General features: G+C 46.8%; 1 protein-coding gene across 2 annotated transcripts in view; it reads right to left on the bottom strand.

Annotated features, from left to right (window-relative positions):
• GLT1D1 (glycosyltransferase 1 domain containing 1) overlaps positions 1-25,247 on the bottom strand; it is a 77,496-nt gene that overhangs the window by 48,845 nt on the left and 3,404 nt on the right. The window contains exons 3-6 of one of the 2 annotated variants that reach the window (XM_081175085.1): positions 23,224-23,329; positions 19,003-19,054; positions 17,138-17,174; positions 14,095-14,151 (exon numbers count right to left, since the gene is read on the bottom strand). In XM_081175085.1, the coding sequence (XP_081031211.1) occupies positions 14,095-14,151; positions 17,138-17,174; positions 19,003-19,054; positions 23,224-23,329 (252 nt within the window). The remainder of the gene's footprint in view (positions 1-14,094; positions 14,152-17,137; positions 17,175-19,002; positions 19,055-23,223; positions 23,330-25,247) is intronic. The other variant, XM_081175086.1, reaches the window with a different exon arrangement.

Genomic DNA, 25,247 nt, shown 5'->3' with positions numbered 1-25,247 from the left:
CTGCTCCTGCCAGCCTAGCAGTTTGAAAGCACATCAAAGTGCAAGTAGATAAATAGGTACCACTCTGGCGGGAAGGTAAACAGCGTTTCTGTGAGCTGCTCTGTTTCACCAGAAGCGGCTTAGTCATTCTGGCCACATGACCCGGAAGCTGTACGCCAGCTCCCTCGGCCAATAAAGTGAGATGAGCACCTCAACTCCAGAGTCGTCCACGACTGGACCTAATGGTCAGGGGTCCCTTTACCTTTACCTGAAAAGCTAACTTCCAAGTTAACCTCCCTTGCAGCCCTGACATTCACTGATCATTCTCCTTTGTCCTCCCTGGCAGCACAGCTACAATGAAAGCAAGCACTCTGCTTGTGATGACAAAGTCCGCCGTGACGCTTGACGCTCATCTTGCACCTTCCTCCGTTTGGGCCCTGCTGTGAGTCGCAATCCAAATTTGCAGGTGTGAAATTGCTCAAGAAAGGAAGGGTCAGCCCATGCCTATCACCAAAGCACCCTGCTTGAAATTTTAATTATACGTATGTTATAGGCATTCGGCTTGGATGGAGACTCCGCTGGGCTCCATGCACATTGAATTAATCTGGACTGTCAACAGCATTAACCCCTGCACATCTGTAGGCTTCTCGCCATTTAAGATTCTGGGGTATAGTCAAGCTCCTCTATACAGGTGTATGCAGTGCCGGATTTATGTATAAGCCAAACAAGCTATAGCTTAGGGCCCCACTCTCTTGGGCCCCCCCAAAAATGTAAAGAATTTTTTTTCAATAATTACTTTGATAAAATACATATTTTGTTACATACAAATGGCTTTAGATACCTATTAGGTCCCTAAATGGGATGCGGGTGGCACTGTGGGTGAAACCACAGAGCCTAGGACTTGCCGATCAGAAGGTCGGCGGTTCGAATCCCCGCAACGGGGTGAGCTCCCAGCTCTTGCCAACCTAGCAGTTTGAAAGCATGCCAAAAAGTGCAAGTAGATAAATAGGTACCGCTCCGGAGGGAAGGTAAACGGTGTTTCCGTGCGCTGCTCTGGCTTGCCAGAGGCGGCTTAGTCATGCTGGCCACATGACCCGGAAGCTGTACGCCGGCTCCCTCGGCCAATAAAGCGAGATGAGCACCACAACCCCAGAGTCAGCCACGACTGGACCTAATGGTCAGGGGTCCCTTTACCTTTACCTTAGGTCCATAAATTACCATATAGCATAAATTCAACACAAAAAACAGTGACAATTTGCTGTTGACAAAGGACAGCTGGACATATCAAGGGCCCCATTACCTTCAGTAGCTTAGGGCCTCATCAAACCTAAATCTGACCCTGGGTGTCTGCACAATCGACCCACACATAATCACATATAAGCATGGCACCATAAATGGCAGGAGAGAGCTGGAGATCACCCATGGCTTGTGAAGAGACCCTCCCTGGAGCCCAAAGTGGATGTCTTCTTTTCCTAACTTTTCTGTCTCTGTTTCTTGATTTTTCTTTCTCCTTGTTTTGGTTTGTCGTTATTCTTTGTCTTTAGACAGGTTTGGCTTTTATTGTAGAAAACTTTCAACTTTTATGTTGAAAACATTCAATTAAAATTAACTAGAAAATGGTGGGTTTTAAAAACGCAACAAACAAATAAATTATTCTGTTCCTAGCAAGTGCTTCCCCTTGAAGCCCCCCCCCCAAGCTATTTTGACAGCCACCCGGGCTAATCTTAACAAAACTGGTCCGAAAAGACTCACATAACTTTCCTCTGTGTACACACACACATGTGTGTGTGTAGAAAAGGACAACCAAAATGCTAAAGGGGCTGGAATAACTCCCCCTACGAGGAAAGGTTACAGCATTTGGGGCTTTTTAGTTTTTTGGGGGGAGGGGAACTAAGGGGGGCATTAATAGTAAGAAACACATTTATGGAGCCCTTCAAGGCATAAAGCCATCAAAGTGGTATACAGAGCAAAAAAAGAAAGCACAGAATAATGCTCTAAGACAGGTATAGGCAACCTCTGGCCCTCCAGATGTTTGGGACTACAATTCCCATCATCCTTAGCTAACAGGACCAGTGGTCAGGGATGATGGGAATTCTAGTCCCATGGGAATTCTGGTTTTTTAAAACCATACATACATACAGACTTCAAAAACAAAGAAAGCATTTCATCAAATATAAAACTGATCTTCCACAAATAAGTGGGTTACACCCCAGGGAAAGTTTTCCTAAACAAAGAATCAAAATGTACTCAGTAGGTGCCTGCCAGATTTTGATTAGTGACTGATTTCAGAGAGCTGGATCTGCAACACTAAAAGCCCAGTTTCTACTACAGTGGTACCTCGGGTTAAGAACTTAATTCGTTCTGGAGGTCCGTTCTTAACCTGAAACTGTTCTTAACCTGAGGTAACACTTTAGCTAATGGGGCCTCCCACTGCCGCTACGCCGCTGCCACACAATTTCTGCTCTCATCCTGAATCAAAGTTCTTAACCTGAGGTACTATTTCTGGGTTAGCGGAGTCTGTAACCTGAAGCGCCTGTAACCCGAGGTACCACTGTACAGGCTAAGCGTGCCTCTGAGGGTAATGGTACAATCTGCCCAAAGGAGTGCCCATCGCTGTGGTCTAAACCACTGAGCCTCTTGGACTTGCCGATCAGAAGGTTGGCGGTTCAAATCCCTGCGACGTGGTGAACTCCCGTTGCTTGGTCCCAAGCTCTTGCCAACCTAGCAGTTCGAAAGCACGCCAGTGCAAGTAGATAAATTGGTACCGCTGCAGCGGGAAGATAAACAGTGTTTCCATGCCCTCTGGCTTTCATCATGGTGTTCTGTTGCGCCAGAAATGGTTTAGTCCTGCTGGCCACATGACCCGGAAAGCTGTCTGTGGACAAACACTGACTCCCTTGGCCTGAACGCGAAATGAGCACCACAACTCCATAGGCGCCTTTGACTGGACTGAACAGTCCAAGGATCCTTTACCTTTTGCCTTGCTTGCCACACTAAAGCTGTACCTGCCCCACTCTTTCAAAGCAAAGACTTTGGGTCATGTCAACCACTGGCTCCATGTCTCATATTGCTTAGCTACGCTTATCACCCGATGGCATATCACCCACTGTGCTTTTTAACCCTTGTGTTGTCTAGACACAGTACAGTGGTACCTCAGATTAAGTACTTAATTCGTTCTGGAGGTCCGTACTTAACCTGAAACTGTTCTTAACCTGAAGCACCACTTTAGCTAATGGGGCTGCCGCACCGCCAGAGCACGATTTCTGTTCTCATCCTGAAGCAAAGTTCTTAACCTGAAGCACTATTTCTGGGTTAGTCTCGTAATCTGGGGAACCGGGTTCGCGTCTCCGCTCCTCCACATGCAGCTGCTGGGTGACCTTGGGCCAGTCACACTTCTTTGAAGTCTCTCAGCCCCACTCACCTCACAGAGTGTTTGTTGTGGGGGAGGAAGGGAAAGGAGATTGTTAGCCGCTTTGAGACTCCTGAAGGGGAGTGAAAGGCGGGATATCAAATCCAAACTCCTCCTCCTCCTCCTGTAGCCTGAAGTTCTGTAGTTCTTTATCCAGCGAGAGCCAGGACAGAGAGTCCTAAAGGGTAGATACGTGAGTTGTGGAGGGGTACATTTGACCCCCTGGCCCAAAAGTTCACCACACCTGTGTTGCAGGAAGTGGGGAAGAACTTGAGGCAGACATACCATTTCCAGAGGCAGCCCTGAATCTCTGATCACGTATCCCCGCTGTAGAATTTGCTTTGCTTTCTTAGTCTGAATTAAGACATGCAGTATTTGTACGGCTTACTCTGTTCCCGCTGAAAAAGCAGACTTTTACTTTTCCTGGATGTAATCCTCCAAGCTTTGTAAACACAATCAAAATAGTATATCAAGAATAATTCCTATAGGACTGCCGAAATAACACTTTCTACTCTTTTTTTTTTTTTTAAACGGAAAGTACGGAGCAGAACAGAAGCGCCCCTTTTAAAAAGGGCTTTGGAGCAGCACTCTCTTAATGCCATCCCTGCATGCATGCCAAATAATTTTATTTTATTTTTTTAAAAAGAAAAAGTCTGTTTGAGAAATCACAGATAAAACTCTTACAAAACACTCCTTACAGATCGTTAATCTGACTGCGGGCCCTACAGGCTTCCATGCAACTTAGCGATATCAAAGAGAAACTCGCTGCAAGTAAATGGAACTGCTGGGGAGAGATTTATCTTATCTTAAGATAAATCCCATATATATATGGGTTTTCTTCGTCTCTCTCTCCCTGTCGGCTCAAAGAAAAGAAAATACAAGATGTTTTGTCCCATTTGAGGTTTTACACAGCGGCTTGCCTTACCATACTCCCGATAAGAGAACATACAAGGTTTCTTAAAAACCAAGAGACGTACCCAGCTGCCTAAACAATCGACCCAGGAAGTGGCTGCTGGAGAAAACAGTGGTTTGAGAGCCCTAGCTTCTCTCTGTGTACAGGCAATGACCCAGAATAAGGCAGAACAGTGTGAATGTGTGTGTGCAGGACAGGGTGTGCTTATATGTGCTCCGCTGATGTATGCAGGAGGAAGGAAGCCCCCGTGTGAAATGGTTGCCGCCTGTAGTGGAAGATTCGTGCATTAGTGACAAATACCAGATGGTAGGGGAGATCAACCCATCACCTTCAACTGGGTTTTCTGAAGTTCGTTGGGCATCTTGGCGCATGAAGAAAAAGAATAGGAAGTTGGTGGATTCTGCCTGAGAACCTGCAGAACTGCTGACACTTACAGCAGCAATACTGCGATGGATTGACCAGTCGGTAGGCCTTGGGGTAAAGTTCCAGTAGAAGTTCTGAAGGTGATCAGGAATGCTGGCCATGCAGGGTTCTTTATCAGTCAGAGAGTCCACACTTGTACAGATTTAGAGGCACTTAAGAACATTGGGACGCGGGTGACGTTATGGTCTAAACCACTGAGCCTCTTGGGATTGCTGATCAGAAGGTCGGCGGTTCGAATCCCTGTGGTGGGGTGAGCTCCCAGCTCCTGCCAACCTAGCAGTTTGAAAGCATGCCAAAAAGTGCAAGTAGATAAATAGGTACCGCTCCGGCGGGAAGGTAAACGGCGTTTCCGTGCGCTGCTCTGGTTTCGCCAGAAGCGGCTTAGTCATGCTGCCACATAACCCAGAAAAACTCTTTGAGGACAAACGCCAGCTCCCTCAGCCTGTAAAGCGAGATGAGCACAGCAACCCCAGAGTTGTCTGCGACTGGACTTAACTGTCAGGGGTCCTTTACCTTTACCTTTACCTTTAAGAACATCAGAATAGGCTGCGGGATCAGGCCAATGGTCCATCTAGTGCAGCAACCTGTTCTCCCCTCCTGCAACTTCCAGCAACTGGCATTTGGGAACTTACATCCAGCTGTGGAGGTAGAGCAGAGCCATCGTGGCCATTGATAACCCTCTCCTCCTCTTCTGAAGCCACCCAGGCTGGTGGCCATCACTGTCTCATGGGGGAGCGAGATCCAGAGTTGTCCATGAGCTGCATGAAGAAGTCATTTCTTTTCTCTGTCCTGAACCTTCCAACATTCAGCTTCATTGATGTCTATAGGTTCTAGTTTTATGAGTGAGGGAGGAAAACATCTTCTCAATCCACTTTCTCCATGCCATTCATAATTAAATAAAGACTGTTGGTGGCCCACTCCAAGGCTCCTGCTTGCACTTCTGCATAGTTAAACTGCACTTGGACCAAACAGCCCTTCAGAGATGTATCTGCTATGTCATGGGTCTTCAACACAGGTTAGGACGAACCAGGGGGTTGCAAGGCCATCCCAGATAGGTTGCGGCAAGCGGTTGCTGCCATATTGGTCTTTGTGAATCACCATTTCAGGATTAACAATGTACCTTAGTACCATTAACTATAAATCAAAAGTGAGCATGTAAAAGTGGATCCCTTGGTGCACATTGGGAGCCAGAGCTGGGTCTTGAGTCTGGACCAGTAGAAGACCTCTGTCCTATGTAACGTAAGACACATGCCACAGCAGTTTTGGGGGGTTACTGTAGGTTTGAATAGGGAACCTGTGTTCCTCAACGCAACAACCATAATCCTTGACCAGTGGCCGTGCTACCCAGGTCTTCTGGGAGTTGGAGTCCACCAACATACCCATCTTCTTGCTCAAGAAATAAAACTCTCCCGTTTTAGTTCATTATTTTCAGCAGCGTTCCAAAACCATGTTGATTTTCTAAAGGAAGCTATCCCAGGTCTGATGCATCCCAAGCTTTCCTTGTCTGGGTTTTCTCTTCTTCAGAAGCTACACAACTCTTGAACCTGATGGCAGGGGTTACATCACCTCTCTGTTCCTGTGTTCCCTTTGAACAACCCTGAGCCTTTCATTCCTCCTTAAAGAAACAGGCCCTTTCATCTCCCTTCTAACATTTCAAAGTGTTCACTGAACATCTACAAAAGTGAGAGGAGGGCACCTTGCTGAGAATTCTACCTTGGACCATATCGGTTGTTTTATGTTCTGGTGTTTTCAAGCTCCAAAAGACTCCCCACCCCCGGCAGTACCAAAATAAGCTTTTTGATCAATTTCTCATAAGATTTCCCTCCACTTCTAAAACTTAGGTCCTTCCATTACATGGTTGGGAAAAGTCATACTTGTGGCAGATTGCTGTGACCATTTTAGGTGCTGCAAACTGTTGTTGTTCTTTAAGGAGAATGAACTTGAAGACAAACAAAGGATCGTTCCAGGTTCTACGCCCAAATGAACTTAATTCATGGCAATAATAGGAGCTGCTTTCGGGTGACATTCAGAGATTGCTGAACTAATTCAGTGAACTTCATTTAAACTGACCTAATTCATTCCAGCACCAACTACATTGCCGCCATGCAGAAGTCTAAGGCAGTGTTTCCCAACCGGTGTTCCGCGGCACACGAGTGTGCCGTGAGACATCGGCTGGTGTGCCGCGAGATGCCTGGAGGGAGGCGGGCGAGTCGGGCGGCGAGAGGCGGGGCGGCGGCGGCGAGGAGAGGCCGCGCCTCCTGCTGCTGCCTGGCGCTCCTCCTCGCAGCCGGCAGCGCTGCCTGGGCGCCTCCGCGCGACTCTGCCTCGCTGGGTTTGGTCTCCCAGCAGAGACGGGTCACACGCGCACCTCCCTCCCTCCCTCAGCCTGCGCGGAGGGAGAGCCAGAGAGAGGCATCGCTCCTGCGCGGCGGGAGAGGGAGCAGCCGGAGCGATGCCCCAAACGAGCTGAATTCCGAGCGAGGGACTGAGGGGGGAGGGAAAAAACTTTCACTTTCGTGCGTCCCTCCCGGCGTGACGCTGCGCGCTGACGTCACGGGGCGGGGCTTTAATGGTGGTGTGCCGCGAGATTTTTTTTCAGTAAACAGGTGTGCCATTGCCCAAAAAAGTTTGGGAAACACTGGTCTAAGGTATCTATAAAGGTAAAGGTAAAGGTATCCCTGCACGTACAGGCCAGTTGTGACCGACTCTGGGGTTGCACGCCCATCTCGCTTAAGAGACCGGGGGCCAGCGCTGTCCGGAGACACTTCCAGGTCACGTGGCCAGCGTGACGAAGCTGCTCTGGCGAGCCGGCACCAGCGCGGCACACGGAAACGCCGTTTACTTTCCCGTTATAAAGCGGTACCTATTTATCTACTTGCACTTAAGAGTGCTTTCAAATTGCTAGGTGGGCAGGAGCTGGGACCGAACCGCGGGAGTGCACCCCGCCGTGGGGATTCGAACCGCCGACCATATGATCGGCAAGTCCTAGGTGCTGAGGTTTTACCCACAGCAGCGCCACCCGCGTCCCTAAGGTATCTATACCTGCATACAAACCCCTGCCTCTCTCCATCCCTCACCCAGGTGAGCAAGAGGCACCACTGCGGTGGAGCCGTGGCCTGAGATGAGTCTCCAGGACTTGAAAGAAAAACATGGAGGGCTGAATTGAGATCCCGGGCCCCAGGTTGCCCACTCCTGGGTCTACACTGACTACCAATGTCTCTCCAGGGTTTCAGACAAGGAGAATGTTCCAATGCTACCTGGAGATGCCTGGTATGAAAGCAGCTGCTCTACCTGCCAGGAAACAAAAAAGCCACATGAATCTGATGATCATGCATTTCATCTATAAGTAATTTAGAAGGCCAACATGCCCTCAGAAAGCTCTGTGTTTATTTTTGCTGTATGCGGTGCCACTGGAAGTAATATATGCACATTTGGGATCTCCCCACCCCCACAAACCCCTGTACCCTTTTCTCCGTTCTTCTGTTGCCGGTTCCTTTAATCACACAAAACAGCCAGATTCGGGATCCAATCATCATCCAGGCACAGCTCCCCAGAGACAAATCATCCAGCTTCTGAAAATTATCCATTTTTATTCTTTTCGTTCCCAGACACGCGCTATGATTTACTGGGAACGAAATAACCTCACAATGCTCAATTTAAGAATTGGACACTGCTTCTGAATAATGACACACATTTGCCGCCGTGATAAAGCAATTGAGCACTCGCAGTTCATTCGTAATGGAAAGGAGGCTGCACACTCTGTGAGCCGGGATTGATGAGTGGGCTGCTAAAATGTTTTTCCTTTAAACTTCCCCAGAGTGAAATACTGAAAATCGCCCTCGCAACCCTAGCCAATCCTCTGCTGATGGCAAGAGAATCATTCGCTAGTTCGTTGTCGTTTCGGGTGAGGAGGCTTTGCTGAAATAAACCAGTATTCCAGCCTTCATTTTGTGAGCTGCCGTTTATGCTCCACTGTTTTTCCATGACAAAACTCAAGGCGGCATCCCCAGCAGTTTCACATCAACATCGACCAGATCTAGGCGGCTGCACCATTCCTGCCCACCCGGCCACACTCCGGGAACTATGACCCAACGCCTGGATTATCGCATCTGGCCTGCTAAAATTCTGTGTGCTTAAGCCCAATGTAAAGGACAACAACTAAAGCCACGTAGGACCACTACATTGTGGTATGGAAACTTGTTAATCGACTTGTTAAGGTTTTCTCCTGCTCTAGAGGGGAGGACAAGAACTGTCAGGGAACTGACATCGGAGCGAGAGGCGAAGGGGAGGCTCCCAGATGATGCTGGCGAAGGACCCAGCAGCAGGGGGAGAAACAGCTCAGGAGAGGGGGAAGCCAATCAGCGCAACACCAGGGATAAAGGGAGGCAGACAGGGGAAGTGGAGAGAGGGCTCCAGGACTCTTCACTGGACATCAGTGAGGAGAGCCCAGGTCCTCCGCTACCCATGCCTTCCCTGCGCAGAAGACTCCCGCGCAGTGAGAGGAGGAGGAGACTGGGTGTCAAACAACTTTTATGTTGGAAGAGGTTCAAGAAACGCCCACTGACGGATTCTGCCAGCAACTGAGGCAGCCACGATGAGAAAGGGCTGTGCAGTCAGAAAGGTTTAACAAGGCAAATTAGCCGAGAAAGGCACCAGTTTACGCACGAGTAACTCATACCCATTACAAGAACCAATGACTTCAAGGTCCACAAAAGGAGATTCAACTAAACACCAGGAAGAACTTTCTGAAAGTAAGAGCTGTTTGATAGTGGAATGGACTCCCTTGGGAGGTGGTGGACTTCATTCATTGGGTTTTTTTAAGCAGAGGTTGGATGGCCACTAGTCTTGGATGCTTTAGTTGAGATTCCTGCATTGGACTAGAGGACCCTTGGGGTTCACAAGTATAAAAACCAGTGACACAAGCATCATGAGATAAATCATCCAAATTAAAAGGCACTATAAAAAAAATCTCATTAAAATAACAAGGTAATTAAAGCAGGAGAGTTGGGGGAGAGATCAAAGGAATGGTCATCCCTTTGGCCATGTTGGCTGGGGGGTCATGGGAGTTGGAGTCCTACAACATCCGGAGGTCCCCATTTCTGCCCTAAACAATTTAGATTCACATTATACGAGCACTGTGCTCAGCTATGAAATTTATTATTTTTATAAGGCTTAGTTTTATTGGAATAAAATGTTTTGGCTTTAATGTTTTATGCATGTACATTAGATGGCTCGGGAGGGCTTCAGGGAAGCAGAGAAATTTGGGAGGGAAATATGATTACTTTAATAAAAAGATGCTGCCAACTTGTCAAAGCTAAGTTAGTTAGTGCCTGGATTGTGCCTTAATATAATTTCCCCTCCAGAAGAGCTTTGGCTCAGCAGGAGAGTGTTTGCTTTGTACGAAGAAGGTCCCATGCTTAATCTCCAGGCAGCACTGAGAAAAATTCCTGCCTGGAACCCTGGAGAACCTGTGCATCATGACCACAGCAGACCAGGGCTGAGGAACCTGGGGCCTTCCAATTTTAGATTAGAGCTCCTGTCATCTGTGATCATCGGCCAGGGCCCCTGGGGCAGATGGGAGTTGGAGTCCAACACCACCACTGGTGCAGAACATCCTATGCTAGATGGATCAGTGGTTTAACTCACTATAAGTTTAAGGTGCTGGTTTTGACCTTTAAAGCCCTATGCAGCCTAGGACCCACGTACCTACAGGACCGCCTCTCCTGGTATGCACCACGGAGGACCTTAAGGTCCACAAATGACAACACTTTGGAGGTCCCAGGTTGCAAGGTGGTTAGATTGGTCTCAACTAGGGCCAGGGCCTTTTCAGTACTGGCCCCGACTTGGTGGAACACTCTATCACAAGAGACTAGGGCCCTACTTGTTGACGGGCTTTCAAACTGCTAGGTTGGCAGGAGCAGGGACAGAGCAATGGGAGCTCACCCTGTCGCGGGGATTCAAACTGCCGACCTTCTGATTGGCAAGCCTTAGGCTCAGTGGTTTAGACCACAGTGCCACCTGCATCCCACACAAACAGGACATGTGCACAAATCTCCACGGCCACCCCAACACTGTGTCTACTTTCTGCCCCTACTTCTAAAGTTAGCTCAGCCTCCAGGGAGAGTCTCATAGCATAGACTATAAATTGAGGGTAGCTCACACAGAACCTTGCAAATGTTGTTGGGACTACACACCTATTGTCCACCATCCAGGGAAGACCTGGGATAGCATAAGGCTCTTAATCTCAGGGTCGTGGGTTTGAGCCCCACGTAGCACCAAAGATTCCTACACTGCAGGGGTCAGACTAGATGACCCCCTTGGTCCCTTTGAACTCGGCAATTCTATGATTTTAAGGCCACAACTGGCTGTTGTAAACAAGGCTGATAGGCGTTCTAAGCCCAACAACATGTGGAGGGCACCATGTTGACTACCGCGGCAATAAATGACTGAAACATGGACCAAGCAAGCCCTATTGATTCATACTGACGCGTCGCCTCTCCGCCCCCTCAGAAATCATTATTTCATCTAGGCCTTCTTGGAAAGGTTGCGTGGAGATTATTCAGACTAGTGAGTGAACTCCCTTCAGTTTGCAGACACATACATTTCAGGGAGGATTTTATCTATTTATGCTTTTTTAAAAAGCTACACCATTTCTATTTTTTTAAGAAATCGCTGGATGAAAAGCTGGCACCAGCTCACGCTCCCTCCCTCCCTCCCGACACTATTTTCACTGTGGTTTAGAGGGAGAAAAATCAATTTCCGCCATTGCTAGTTGGAGCTGTCGCGGACTCAGAAGAGACGGCCTCTGTTTAGCTTTCAATTCAGGCTCTCTCAAAAGGAGCTTTGTTTTACGCTACTTAAATGAAAGTTATGGACATTAATTATGAAAACTCAGGATGAAAAGAAGGAGAAGAAGGGAATTCTAACTAGGGGCCTAAAAAGATCCATTCAGAAACAAGTTTTCAATTTGTTTTGCCAATTTAGCTGGCCTACACAGGGGTAACAGCAAAATTTAGAGCCATTTGAGTCGCCCAGGAACCACACTGGGATTGGAGACCCTGTTTCCTGTCCAGGACTTTGCACAACTGGCTCTATCCCTGTCACCACCTGTGCATTCAAGGATTTGGCACCTGTACTGGATGCAGAAGGGTAGTGGGAGACACCAGCTGGGCAACGTCCAAGGGGGAAGAAGGAGGAGGAGGAGGAGGAGGAGGAGGAGGAGGAGAAGAAGAAGAAGAAGAAGAAGAGGAGGAGGAGGAGGAGGAGGAGGAGGAGGAGGAGGAGGAGGAGGAGGAGTTTGGACTTGATATCCCGCCTTTCACTCTCCTTAAGGAGTCTCAAAGCGGCTAACATTCTCCTTTCCCTTCCTCCCCCACAACAAACACTCTGTGAGGTGAGTGAGGCTGAGAGACTTCAGAGAAGTGTGACTAGCCCAAGGTCACCCAGCAGCTGCATGTGGAGGAGCAGGGAAGCGAACCCGGTTCACCAGATTACGAGTCCACTGCTCTTAACCACTACACCACTGCTGGCTTCTCTGGAAGAAGGTACAGAGCCGGCTGTTGGTGGTGGGGTGACAATGAGTGGTCAGAGGGAGAAGACTGGGAGGAGGAAATGTCAGAAGCCGAAGAAGGAACACTTTAGTGAGCAGGAAAAGGCTGTGGCAGAAGCGGAGGCTGGAGAGCAGGGGTGCCAGGAGGCAGAGATCAGAACAAACACATACCCCTGTGTTGCAAAATGTGACAATCTACAAAAATGCAAACGAAACACGCTGGCTAATAACTGTTAGTGAATATATAATCGGTATGTCGTCATTCAAAATATATGAATAAGCCACTTCAAAACAATATGTATATCATACAACACATCTCACAAAATATACAAGTAACTGCAAGTTGTTATGTGTATCAGAGTCAAACGAAGATTCAAACAACCAATGAATAGCAAGGAACACCAAACCGTCTCTCAAAGGAAGACGTCTCTCAAAAGTCTCAAAGGAAGACGGAGCCACTAGTATGATCTTCACTAGTATGTGTATTTCACTGATAATTATTCGCTGATGAAGACTTCATTCCGAAACAGTTGAACTATTCCGGATGCACTGTCCTTTTGAGACTTTTGTGAGACGTCTTCCTTTGAGTTATCTCCCGCTTGGACTACTGGAATGCACTCTACGTGGGGCTACCTTTGAAGGTGACCCGGAAACTGCAATTAATCCAGAATGCGGCAGTTAGACTGGTGACTGGGAGTGGCCGCCGAGACCACATAACACCGGTCTTGAAAGACCTACATTGGCTCCCAGTACGTTTCCGAGCACAATTCAAAGTGTTGGTGCCGACCTTTAAAGCCCTAAATGGCCTTGGTCCAGTAAACCTGAAGGAGCGTCTCCACCCCCATCGTTCAGCTCGGACACTGAGATCCATCGCCGAGGGCCTTCTGGCTGTTCCCTCATTGCGAGGTTACAGGGAACCAGACAGAGGGCGTTCTCGGTAGTGGTGCCCACCCTGTGGAACACCCTCCCTTCAAATGTGAAGGAAATAAGCAGCTATCCTATCTTTAAAAGACATCTGAAGGCAGCCCTGTTTAGGGAAGTTTTTAATATTTAATGCTGTATTGTTTTTAACACTCGATTAGAAGCCACCCAGAGTGGCTGGGGAAACTAAGCCGGATGGGCGGGGTATAAATAATAAATTTATTATTATTATTATTATTATTATTATTATTATTATTATTATTATTATTATTACTGAGAGATGGTTTGGCATTCCTCGCTATTCATTGGTTGTCTGAATCTTGGTTTGACTCTGATACACATAACAACTTGCAGTTACTTGTATATTTTGTGAGATGTGTTGTATGATATATATATATATTGTTTAGAAGCGGCTTATTCGTATATTTTGAATGACGTCATACCGATTATATATTTACTAACAGTTATTAGCCAGCGTGTTGCGTTTGCATTTTTGTAAAGAGGCAGAGATCAGACAGGCTGCTGAAGAAGCCAGGGGGTCTCCCTCTCCTGCTGCGACCAGCTCCCCTCCCCACTGGTCTCTGAGAACCTGAAGAGGTACGAAGAAGGTGGAGAAGAGACGGACAAGGTGGCAGAGTCTCAGACTGTTTGGGAAGGACTTGGGGGACGAGGAGACTTGGAGAGTGGTGGGAAGGCAGGGACCTTCAGTCCTTGCAACTGCCTCCTTGGGACAAGATCTACTGGGAAGAGTTCTGTGCTCACTAGGCCTGAGCTGTTTCGTTTTTCGAATAAAACTTCGCTGACACCTTTGCTGACCTGCTCCCAGCACTTGCCCTGACACAAGGACAGATAGGACAGAGCAAGGAGACTGGGAATGGGGTTGGTTTGCTTTCTTTTTACCTTCAGACTGCAGAAATCTCTTCCAGTTGAAAGAAGCGTTGCAGGTGGTCACAATTCCTGATAATAATCATAAAAACAAGCAGACGTGCATTAAATAGTTCATGGAAAGTAATCCACGGCAGGCAAGCTTCATCCATTCCTCTTCCCTTCCAGAAACTGTTCAATGTGCTGGGGCTTGTAGATAAGAGTTGGGGAACCAGTATCCCTCCAGAGCCTGTTGCACTCCCAACTCCCATCAGCCCTAGCTAACATGACCAATGGTCAAGGATGATGGCAGCTGCAATCCAGCCACATCTGGAAGAAGCCACGCTGGCTGTCCTTGCCAATCGCTACTCTTTCAAATGCATGAAGATGGGGATTTCATTGTCACTAAAATCAGAAATGCTATACCAGCCATCAACAGAGGCATCCTTAACACCTCCTCTCTTCATGACACCTTTTATGTGAGCGGCTATTACAGCATCCTCTAGAGGGGCGGAGAACACTTTTCAGCCCTGAGGGCTGAATTCTGCTCTGGGAAACCTTGCAAGGGCCACAATGTATGCCAGCGGTAAGCGTGGCCAAAGGCAAATGTGGGTGGAGCAACAGGCACAAACTTCACCTTTATACAAGGGGCTAGTTTCTACAGTGGAACTTCAACTTACATACGCCTTGTAACGGATGTTTCAAGTTGTGTCCGTGGCAAACCTGGAAGCTGAGATTCAAGCAAGCGCAGAAGCGGCTTCTGCCATTTGTGTGTGCACAGAAGCAGCGCGCGCACACAAGACGCCTTTTCTAGCGTACCATTTCAACCAGCAGATGGACCTCTGGAATGGATTATGTCCGTAAGTAGAGGTTCCACTGTTCAGGCATCTACAAACCCCTCTCTAGCCTCTATCCAAGCAAGCAAAAGGCACAATAAGAGTACAAGGACATTTCTCACCCAGGCAAAAACACTCAAGGGGGTGTGAAGGTGGCCATGATTCCACAATATGGAATGCAGATATAAAATTTACAGCATGTTATGGTCTAAGAGAAAATTATATGAAAATGATATCTCGATGGTATCTAACACCAAGTAAATTGGCAAAAATGTATAAATCAAAATCAAATAAGTGTAGGAAATGTAAAGAGAAAGAAGGTTCTTTTCATAATATGTGGTGGTCTTGTAGCAAGGTTAAACCTTACTGGGAAATGATATATAATGAATTGAAAAAGACATTTAAAATAACATTTGTAAAAAAACCAAAACCAGAAGCTTTCCTTTTGGGAATTATATAGACAGAACTACCCAAACTGTACAGAAAGTTATTAATATATGCGACTACAGCGGCAAGAATGTTACTTGCCCAAAAATGCAAGGAAGAAGTCCCAGCGAAAGAAGAATGGATACAAAAACTTATGGAATATGCAGAAATGGTGAAACTTACCAGAAAAATAAGAAATCAAGATAACAAACTTTTTTTTAATAAAAGAATGGAAATGGTTTATTGAATATTTACAAACAAACTGTAAACAGATAAGAACGTTGGCAGGATTGGGGGCCACCAGGTGGCGCGTTGGAAGATGGCTGACAATAACATCTCTCTGACCCATACGAGGTACTAAGGGGCTGCTATGGGAAGTATGCAGCCTTCCTAAGCCCCCCCCCCCAGGATGTGGGGGGGGGGCTCTGCCCTGCCAGCGGTGTTCACAATGCACCCCCTGATACGAGTGATGGGGGTGCCGAACACTTGGCACAGGCCCTCGGTGAAGTCAGATCTTCCTGATGCCGATTCCAATCAGCGCATGCTGGTTGCTTCAGCTGGAATTATAATTGGAAAAATACGATTGGAAACGAAGCTGAAAGCACATACATCAAGTAAAGCTCGAAGATAAGACTGCTGATTTATGGATCTCTGCGACCAGGAGTGACGGACGGATAAGTAAATCTTCTGATGATTTACCACAAGGAGACTGTATGTTTGGAACGAAGGGGGGTGGGGTGGAGGAAAAACTCTTTTTTTCCCCCCAGCATGATGTGACATAAATAACCCTTCACCCCAGATAGAAACAAGATCGTTGCATTTTTATGAATCACAGGCAGGATTTTAAGAACTATGTGGGATGGATTAAAACAGGAAAGAAGACTGGAGAATAGTGAGAAAAGTGGAAAATTCTTATGACGCAGTTAAAATATGGCGTCTCGCTAAGACAGGCTTGTCAGAGGAAGAAGGACTGGGGGAGGAGAATCAGGACTGTTCGAATGAGAAGGAATGTTGGAATGCAAGTTTGACCTGACAGAGCCCCCAGACTCATTTGATTTATTTGAAAAATAAAGGACAGATCGGAGACTAATCTTGTGTATGGAAGCGTTGTACAGAGGCTGTCCCTGACCGATATGATTTTTGGAAGAGTACAAAAATCCACATAGAATGCCAGTTTTCAACCTGCTTGTGAAAATCATCAGAGATCGCAAAGAAAGGAATTTATGATAACAACAAGAAGAGAAAGGAAGTAATAAAGGACTATCTAATGAAAGCAGTAAGATAAATGATGCTGTTTTGGACTCGAGTGGAGCTTGATGTATGGGCACCCCCAACAAAATTTAAAATTTGGCTGTATAATTTGGAACTAATGTGATATGATAATGTGATGTGATTGGCCTGTTAATAAAAATTATTAAAAAAAAACAAAACACAAAAAACGTTGGCAGGATTATTGTAATAACCTGCAGTTTGATAAGAGTATATATTTAAAGTAGATGAATAAATGATCAAATTAAGTTAATTTGGATATGCAGAAAATATTAAAAATAATTTTAAGGAACCGCAGAAAGAGGGGGAAGGAAGTCAAGTTTTGAAATGTTAAAATGACTGGAAAATTATTGAAATGTATAAAACTGAAAATCATTTTATATATATATATATATATATATATACACACACACACACACACACACACACACACACATACACACACACACACACACACACACACAACTAATAAGAAGATGGCCATGATTCATAAACCACACCCATGACATACTTTATCTCTGCAGAAATAGGAAACTTAGAACACTTACCTTGAGCTTGAACATATATTTTGTTCCTGGCACGAGGCTTAAAAACAGAGGCATTAAGGGAAAGCAAGTTAGTTTAACTGAGTGAAGCAAAGGCAAGAAAATATTTACAGTACACATATACACACGAAATGGTTGTGTTTCAGAAACCACTCTCCCTAAAACACCTGCAGGAGGAGATTGAGATGCAGCACTTTAAAATGGTTGCTTTCTTTACCTCCCTCTGCAACGGAGATGCTGGCTTCCTGCTCAGAGCATTTTTCAATTGTCAATGTGACGACATCAGATATTGTTAGGAGCAGGGCTTTTTCCAGAGTGGCCCCGAGGCTGTGGTGGAGGTTGTTCCGAAGTACTTTTGCTATTTTTCTAATATTTTCCCTATCCATCCCCCAAACATCTGGCGGCTACTTTTAAGAATGTGGGACTACGTTCTACCAAATCAAGAGATAATTTTCATTTGTTATATTTTCATATTTTACGATTGCACATTGATTTCTAGGATTTCACTCTTGAGAGGTGCTATAGATCTTTTGTTTTTAAAGTTAAAAATTGCGAGGGTTTTACCCTTAAAGATGAGGTATAAAATATTCAGATAAAATATAAAGAATAAGCCAACCAGACCTCCAAAAATGTAGCTCACCATTGGCTTCAGAATGTTGACAGTGAAAACTTTGCAGGGGTCACCAACCTGGTACCCACAGAATGTGCCCCACAGAGGCCTTCCACCCACCCAAAGGGTGCCCCCCATGCTAAAATGAGTCACGAAAGAAGCATTCTGCTGCGCCCAACAAATTAAGTTGAAATGGCTGATTGGTTGTGTTGTGTATGTGTGTGCAGCAACCAAGATGGCTCCTCTGGTTTGCACACAGGTCAGAAAGGTTTGTTGACCCCCTGTAAGTGCATCCCAAAGAAGAGAATTTCAAATGGGTTTGGCTCCTTCTAGAAAGGAGCGCCAGAGCAAGCTCAGGAGCAGGGGAGAACGGGAAGCTTGAAAAATAACTTTACTTGCTATTTATGGTCTCCATCAACCAATTTTGTGATTTGACACAGTTACCAGCTTAGCTCAAAAGCAGCCTTAAAAAATAAATGCTAACATACCAGCAACATTTCATAGCATCCACTAGCAAGTGTCTGTTGCACAGAGAAAGATGGTGTGTGTGTGTGTGTGTGTGTCCTCTTGGAAGGAGTGGGAGGTGGGGAATAAAACAAGAAGAAATAATGAAGGTTGCAGTTTGATGGATAGAGGACGGTTGCCAACAAAAGGAGGCGTAATTTGTGTTGAAGGCAGAGAATCATAGAGGAAGAGTGTACTTATCTGGAGTAGGGTTTTTCAACTGTATCAAAATAAATTAAAGCCCTGTCTGTGATTGCTATCAAATACTGTATTTATATGGAAAGTAAATCTGCCTTCTCTAGGGCTCTCTAAACCAAATCCCTCTTTATGTCAGGCATGTTTTATAGCCACTGCATACAAAAGCCAGTAGACCAGTCAAGAGGCAACCCTAAACCTCAGTTTGATGTTGTGTACCTGAAGAGCCATCAGCCTCAGACATGTTCACCCTGGCATGATCGCCTTGGCTTGCTCTAGATGGCTCTTGGGGCCCCTTCCAACTCTCCACTTCTACGATTCCAAGTCCACGTAGACAACTCTAGATGGACCTGTGGTCTTCATGGTATTGCTCTATTTCCAGCAACCAGCAGCAACCATTTTCTCCACGAGGAGCCACCCATCCATCTGACCAGGTGGCCAACACCCAAGGATGATGGGAGTTGTAGTCCAGCAACAGCTGAGGGCCACAGAGTCCCCACAAACCCACATTTTAGGGCAACGCTCTGGAGATATGACTGAAAACGCCATAATTACGTACCCAATACACTGCAGCTGCTTCCTTCATTGACTCTGTGAAGGACACTGCAAACCTAGAGGCATTAAGAATAAAGGGAGGTCAAATCAGGACCCAATGATTTAGACCAGAGCTGTCCAAACTGTTTGCCGTGGCACATTAGTGTGTCGTGTGTAGTGTGTAGTTGTGTTGCACAAACGCTTCCCACGCTCCTCCCAGGGCTGGAAAGGGCTTAGTTTAACCTCCGGTTTGCTAGTAAAACTGAATTAAAAAGGTAAAGGGACCCCTGACTATTAGGTCCAGCCGTGACCGACTCTGGGGTTGCAGCACTCATCTCACTTTATTGGCCGAGGGAGCCGGCGTACAGCTTCCGGGTCATGTGGCCACCAGGACTAAGCCGCTTCTGGTGAACCAGAGCAGCACACAGAAACGCCATTTACCTTCCTGCCGGAGCGGTACCTATTTATCTACTTGCACTTTGATGTGCTTTCGAACTGCTAGGTTGGCAGGAGCAGGGACTGAGCAATGGGAGCTCACCCCGTCGTGGGGATTCGAACTGCCGACCTTCTGATCGACAAGTCCTAGGCTCTGTGGTTTAACCCACAGCACCACCCGCGTCCCAAAAAACTAAATTACTGTGATGCAAAATGATGCATATCTAAAAAGTGTGTCACCAACATGAAAAGTTTGGAAAGCTCTGTTTTAGACACTCACACTTGTATACAGACTTCTCTTTCACCTTCCTCGTTCTTTCAAATATTCTTTACCTTCTGCTGGCATTCTGCTTTGACCTTTCTCTTTTTATTTTGCTTGTGCTTCGCGTAATGGCACGGCAAGGGCCATAGCTCAGGGGCAAAACACCTGTCTTGCATGCAGGAAGTCCCAGGTTCATTTCCCAATGGCATCTGCCGCTGGGGCTGGGAAAGATTTCCTGCTGGAAACCCTGCCAGTCCGTGCAGGCAATTCTGAGCAAAATGGGCAAATTCAGTACAAGGCAGCATCTTCCTCTGATCTTATAAGGTTTGCCTATTGTTCTGAAATAAGCAGAGGCTGCTTGGCCTCAGGCTTTTCTCAGGAGGTTAATCGTCACACTAGACAGCCTATGCTAAAACCCAAGAGCTTTAAAGATGATCAAAAACCTAGCCAAAGACATGGACTTTCGCTCAAACACCTTGCTCCAAATTCTTTTCAGTGCAAATTGTATCTCCCGTCTATCACGTCCTTGAGTTGGAGGGAAACTGTGGCTCATGGCCTGTCCAGTGATGATAAGACTGTCAAATTAAAAAATATGCCCTCAGGGAGAATCACCAACATTTAAGAAGAGTTTGATTAAAATAAAATAAAACGGAACAATGGCATGCTCTTTTATGAAGCAGAATGAGCTTCTGCTCCCACCTCCTCACCCTTACAGAATCTGGCGGAATATGTAGCAGGTAAATCACACAGTTCCGCCAGTAGTTTGTACTGGCACCCCACGCTCAGTTACTGGAAAGGAAAGGGCTGTGTCTCACTGGTAGAACATATGCTCTGCGTGCAGAAGGTCCCAGGTTTAATCCCCAGCTTTTCGAGACAGACACATGTCATGAAAGCCTAGAGAGTTGCTGCCAGTCTGTGTAGAAATAGGCATAGCTGTCAACTTACAGATTTGAAAATAAGGGACCAGCAGCCTTGAAAATAAGGGACCAGCAGCCTTGAAAATAAGGGATCAGGAGCCAAAACAAGGGATTTTGCAAGCACAGGTATGTTCAACTTCTGAGCCCCTCTGAGCCAAAGGCAGAAAGCCCAGCCAGCAGCCAAATGAAGCCTCAAGCGGTGGTTCCCACAGCGCAGCAACCCGGCAAAGGGGATGCAGCAAGGGAAACCACCGTCACCTCTCCGCTGGGAAGCGCTGAGCAAAGGCGAGTCCCCAGGCAACGCAGCTGATTTGATCGGCACAAGGCATGCAAGCTCCACCCCCCAGTCGTTCTTAGACTCCTTATTGGGTGAGCAACGCAGCCAAGCAACACAGTTGGAGCTTCCCTCCTCCCTGGCCGGCAGGCAGGGAGGGAGAGGAGCTACTTCCTTTGAAACCCGGGAAATTTAAGGGACATCATCAACAAGGGAAAGCGGCGGGACACAGCGCTGGGATAAGGGACTTTCCCGCCAAATAAGGGACGGTTGACAGCTATGGAAATAGGGCTCAGTCTGGTGGCTGCTGAAACAACTTCAGAGCCCTGCTCTCCTCTAGCTGTGGTTCCCAACCTTTTCAGTACGGTGGCCCAGAAGTCCAAATTTACTAGGTATGGCGAACCATCGATTTATTGTCACACAAATTCTGGACTTTAGGTCTTCAGCAGCCATTGGTTTCATAGGTTTTTTACTGCATTTGCCTGTTTTATAACCATTACTCGAGGCACCCACACATAAATTTACTTAATGCCTCCATTAATGTGGAATTTGTTGAAATATCTACAGTTCTTGCAACATTATCCACCTTTTTTTTAAATGGGAATTTGAGAACACCAATCATGGGATTGTGGGATATTGCTTCATAAGCTATAAAAATTTATTCCAAAAACATACAGTTATACTAGCCGTGTTAAGCTATAACGAATTATGAATATTTTTAACAGTTAATGTTCATGACAGAAGCCCATTTGGGGAAGTATCACTGGGATGGCAGAATACATAAGTGGATCCTGCTGGATCAGACCAGTGGCTCATCTAGTTTCCTGGTCTCACAGTGGCCAGCTGGATGACTGTGGGAAATCAGCAAGCAGGAATCAAGTGCATGAACACTCTCTCCTCCTGTGGCTTCCAGCAATGGGTATTTTAGAAGCATTGCTGTCTCCAATTGTGGAGGTACAACGTATCCATCATGAAGTAAAGGTAAAGGTAAAGGGACCCCTGACTATTAGGTCCAGTCATGGCCGACTCTGGACTTGTGGCACTCATCTCGCTTTATTGGCTAAGGGAGCCGGCGTACAGCTTCCGGGTCATGTGGCCAGCATGACTAAGCCGCTTCTGGCGAACCAGAGCAGTGCACAGAAACGCTGTTTACCTTCCCGCCAGAGCGGTATCTATTTATCTACTTCAACGTTGATGTGCTTTCGAACTGCTAGGTTGGCAGGAGCAGGGACCAAGCAACGGGAGCTCACCCTGTCGCGGGGATTCGAACCGCCAACCTTCTGATCGGCAAGTCCTAAGCTCTGTGGTTTAACACACAGCGCCACCCGCGTCCCATCCCTCATGAAGTAGTAGCCATCAATGGGTCTCTCCTCTATGAATATGTCTAATCCTCTTTCAAAGCCATTCAAGTTGATGGTCACCACCCCTTCCTGGGGGAGCCAGTTCCAGAGTTTAGCCATGTGCCCCATGAAGACGGACTTCCTTTTACCCATCCTAAGTCTTCCAAAATTCAGTTCACATTTTGCCGACAAGTAGGTCAACGCGGGGGTTAGACGGTTGTCAGACACACTCTCAAGATCATTTGATACATAGCCTGCTACAGCATTCTGTCCTCACAGCAGCTGAAAACCCCATCTTGCAAAGATATGTGCTACCAAATGGCAACACAAACATTGTTTCATCGGCAAACTCAGGGTACCCTGTGGTAATCGGCTAATTTTAGCAACACGAAGCCAAAATTCAGAAAACCTTGCCTTCAAAAAAAAATGTATCTTTGAACATCCTATCACATGACGGTTTAAGGAGCGGCATCACTCAAATTCCGCTGTTTCTTCAGCTGGAAAGCAGTGGACAGATTTGGGTTAAGCAAACCTCAAATCCCCCTTGGCTTAAATATTAATTAAACCAAATCGGGTGATGGTTTGTCACAAGGTGCTCATACAGAGAGCTGTTTGTAGTGAGTATTTTGCTCCAGCGGGAAGGTAAACTCCAGCGGGAAGGTAAACCCAGAAGCTGTCTGAGGACAAACGCTGGCTCCCTCGGCTAGTAAAGTGAGATGAGCGCCGCAATCCCAGAGTTGTCCGCGATTGGACCTAATGGTCAGGGGTCCCTTTTATCCATTTTAAACTATCATTTCCTCCCTCTATTTCCCTCTCACTTTGTTCTGCTGCTGCCAGCGCAAAAATTAAGGCGGTAAATTTAGGCTGAGGGAGGGAAGACACTATGTAAACAACAACATCCTCATAATCAAGAAATATGGATAAGATATCCGAGATGGGGAGAAGGGCAAAGAAGGAATAACACAGACTGGCTATATTACTACCCAAGGTAGTAATCGAATCTGGCTCGTTCCTCTACCTGGCTTCCTCCAACACTCTCCCCATCACTTTGGCCTTTTCGTCACACTTGGCATCTTCATTGATGTCGGTTCCACCAAAGATGATTCCAAAAGGAATCCCGCTGCCTGCAAAAAGCCCAGAGGTGCAAGGGTTAATTTGATTAAATTTAATTGAGACTTCTTCTTCTTCTTCTTCTGGTCTTCCTACACTGCCTTTGCAATGGCCGCCTAATGATTAAATTATATTTTAAGCCCAATGTCAAATTATACATATTACAAGTCTGGGCACCCTATCAGAATTTTACATTCCGATAATGAAGAAAAGATTCCATTTTAAATACATATATAAAAAAATCCTGTGTTTGGCATGTGTCCTTCCAGTATCTCTTTTATGGCAGGTAAGTTTTGGCAACCATGAGAAAAGTACCCCGTGGCTTGCCAACCCAGCAGCCACGGATGCCATGGCACCCAGAAAGGCCTTCGTTGGTGTCCCCCAGATGCTGAGATTTCATTTAAAAAAGGGGGGTCTCTAGCCCTCTTAGAAAGTAACGAAACAAAATATGCAGATACCTTTCTAAGAGATTTCTATGAAATGAGCCAGCCTGATTACTCCTGTTGTTGTTGTTCAATATATTTATATCCCACCTTTCTCCCTAGATGGGATTCAAGGTGGCTTACTATGTTTAAAAGTATAACTCTTAAAAACAAAGTCATAAAAACAAAAAGTTTAAAACAATACTTAAAATTCATCATTATAGGGAAGTTTTTAATGTTTGATGTCTTACTGTGTTTTAATTTGTTGGAAGTTGCCCAGAGTGGCTGGGGTAGCCCAGTCAGATGGGCAGCAAATAAATGAATATCATCATCAAAACACATTTAGAACCAGCAATTAGAATGCCGTTTGCCCTGACAGAAGCCAGCACTCAGTACTGTCTGCCAATCAACCAATGAGCTAAAATTGGAGTGGAAAGTACATTTTGTGGTTCCATATCTTACAGTGCAACTCTCCATGTGCAAATCAGAAATAAGTCCTATCAGCTTCAACAGGGCTTGCTCCTTAGTAAGCGTGTGTGGGATTGCAGCCAGAGTCAAGTAAAGTTCTCTAGCTGCTGAGGGATCCCTACTCTCTCCATCCAAAACCCAAAAGCTCCAGCATCTCCTCAGATCTGGCCCCTCTGCCACACCCGCTGCCAATTAAAGCAGAATGAACCCCAGCAGCCAACACTCTTTTCCTGCAACCGATCAGGATGGCAAAGCATTAAGCTTTACATTCTTTTAAGCTCTGGAAGGTGGGGAAGCAAATACAATTAAGTAGCAGTTTTACACCTCATTAAGCTAACAAATAGCAATGGGATGGTCACTAATTAGTAACACGGCTGCTTTTAAATTCTGGATAAATGCTTGTTAAAAATAAATCAGAAGGAGGACATGTGATGTATGCTCTAGTTCAGTGTTTCCCAACCGGTGTTCCGCGGCACACTAGTGTGCCGCCAGACGTTGCCTAGTGTGCCGTGGGAGGGAGGCGGGCGAGTCGGGCGGCGAGACGCGGGGCGGCAGCGGCGAGCAGCGGCCGCCCAGCGCGGGGCTCTCGCTGGCTGCCTGCCTGACGCGCAAACCCCCGGCGCAGGCGCCCCGCTTGTTGACACGGGAGGGGAGGGGGGAGAGGAAACGCTGCTGGTGTCGCTGCTCCTCGGCGGCGGCTCCTCCTCTCAGCCCGCCCTGCCTATATTTGCACCAATCCCCGCCCACTAAAGCATTCGCGCCTCCCAATGGGAAGCCTTGCCGGGCGGCGGGTGCTGCTGCCTGAGAGTTCTGAAGCCACGCCCACTTTCCCAGAGACTGGCGGTTCTGAGGGATCCAGGGCAGGGCCGGCGCGCGCGCGCTTCTTGCTGCCCGGGCGCTTGCTCTAATCCCGCCTTCCCTGGGAGGGAGGGATGGCGGTGGCCGCGAGCGTCCGGGGTGGGGCGCGCGCTGGCTCTCCCTGGCGGCCCCCGTGCCTGGCGTTCTATCAGTGCGCCTCCTCTCTCTTTCCCCACCCATCCTC

Source organism: Podarcis bocagei (assembly GCF_964188305.1).
Source record: "Podarcis bocagei genome assembly, chromosome: 16".
Taxonomy (NCBI): domain Eukaryota; kingdom Metazoa; phylum Chordata; class Lepidosauria; order Squamata; family Lacertidae; genus Podarcis; species Podarcis bocagei.
This window is presented reverse-complemented; position numbering and strand designations above follow the sequence as displayed.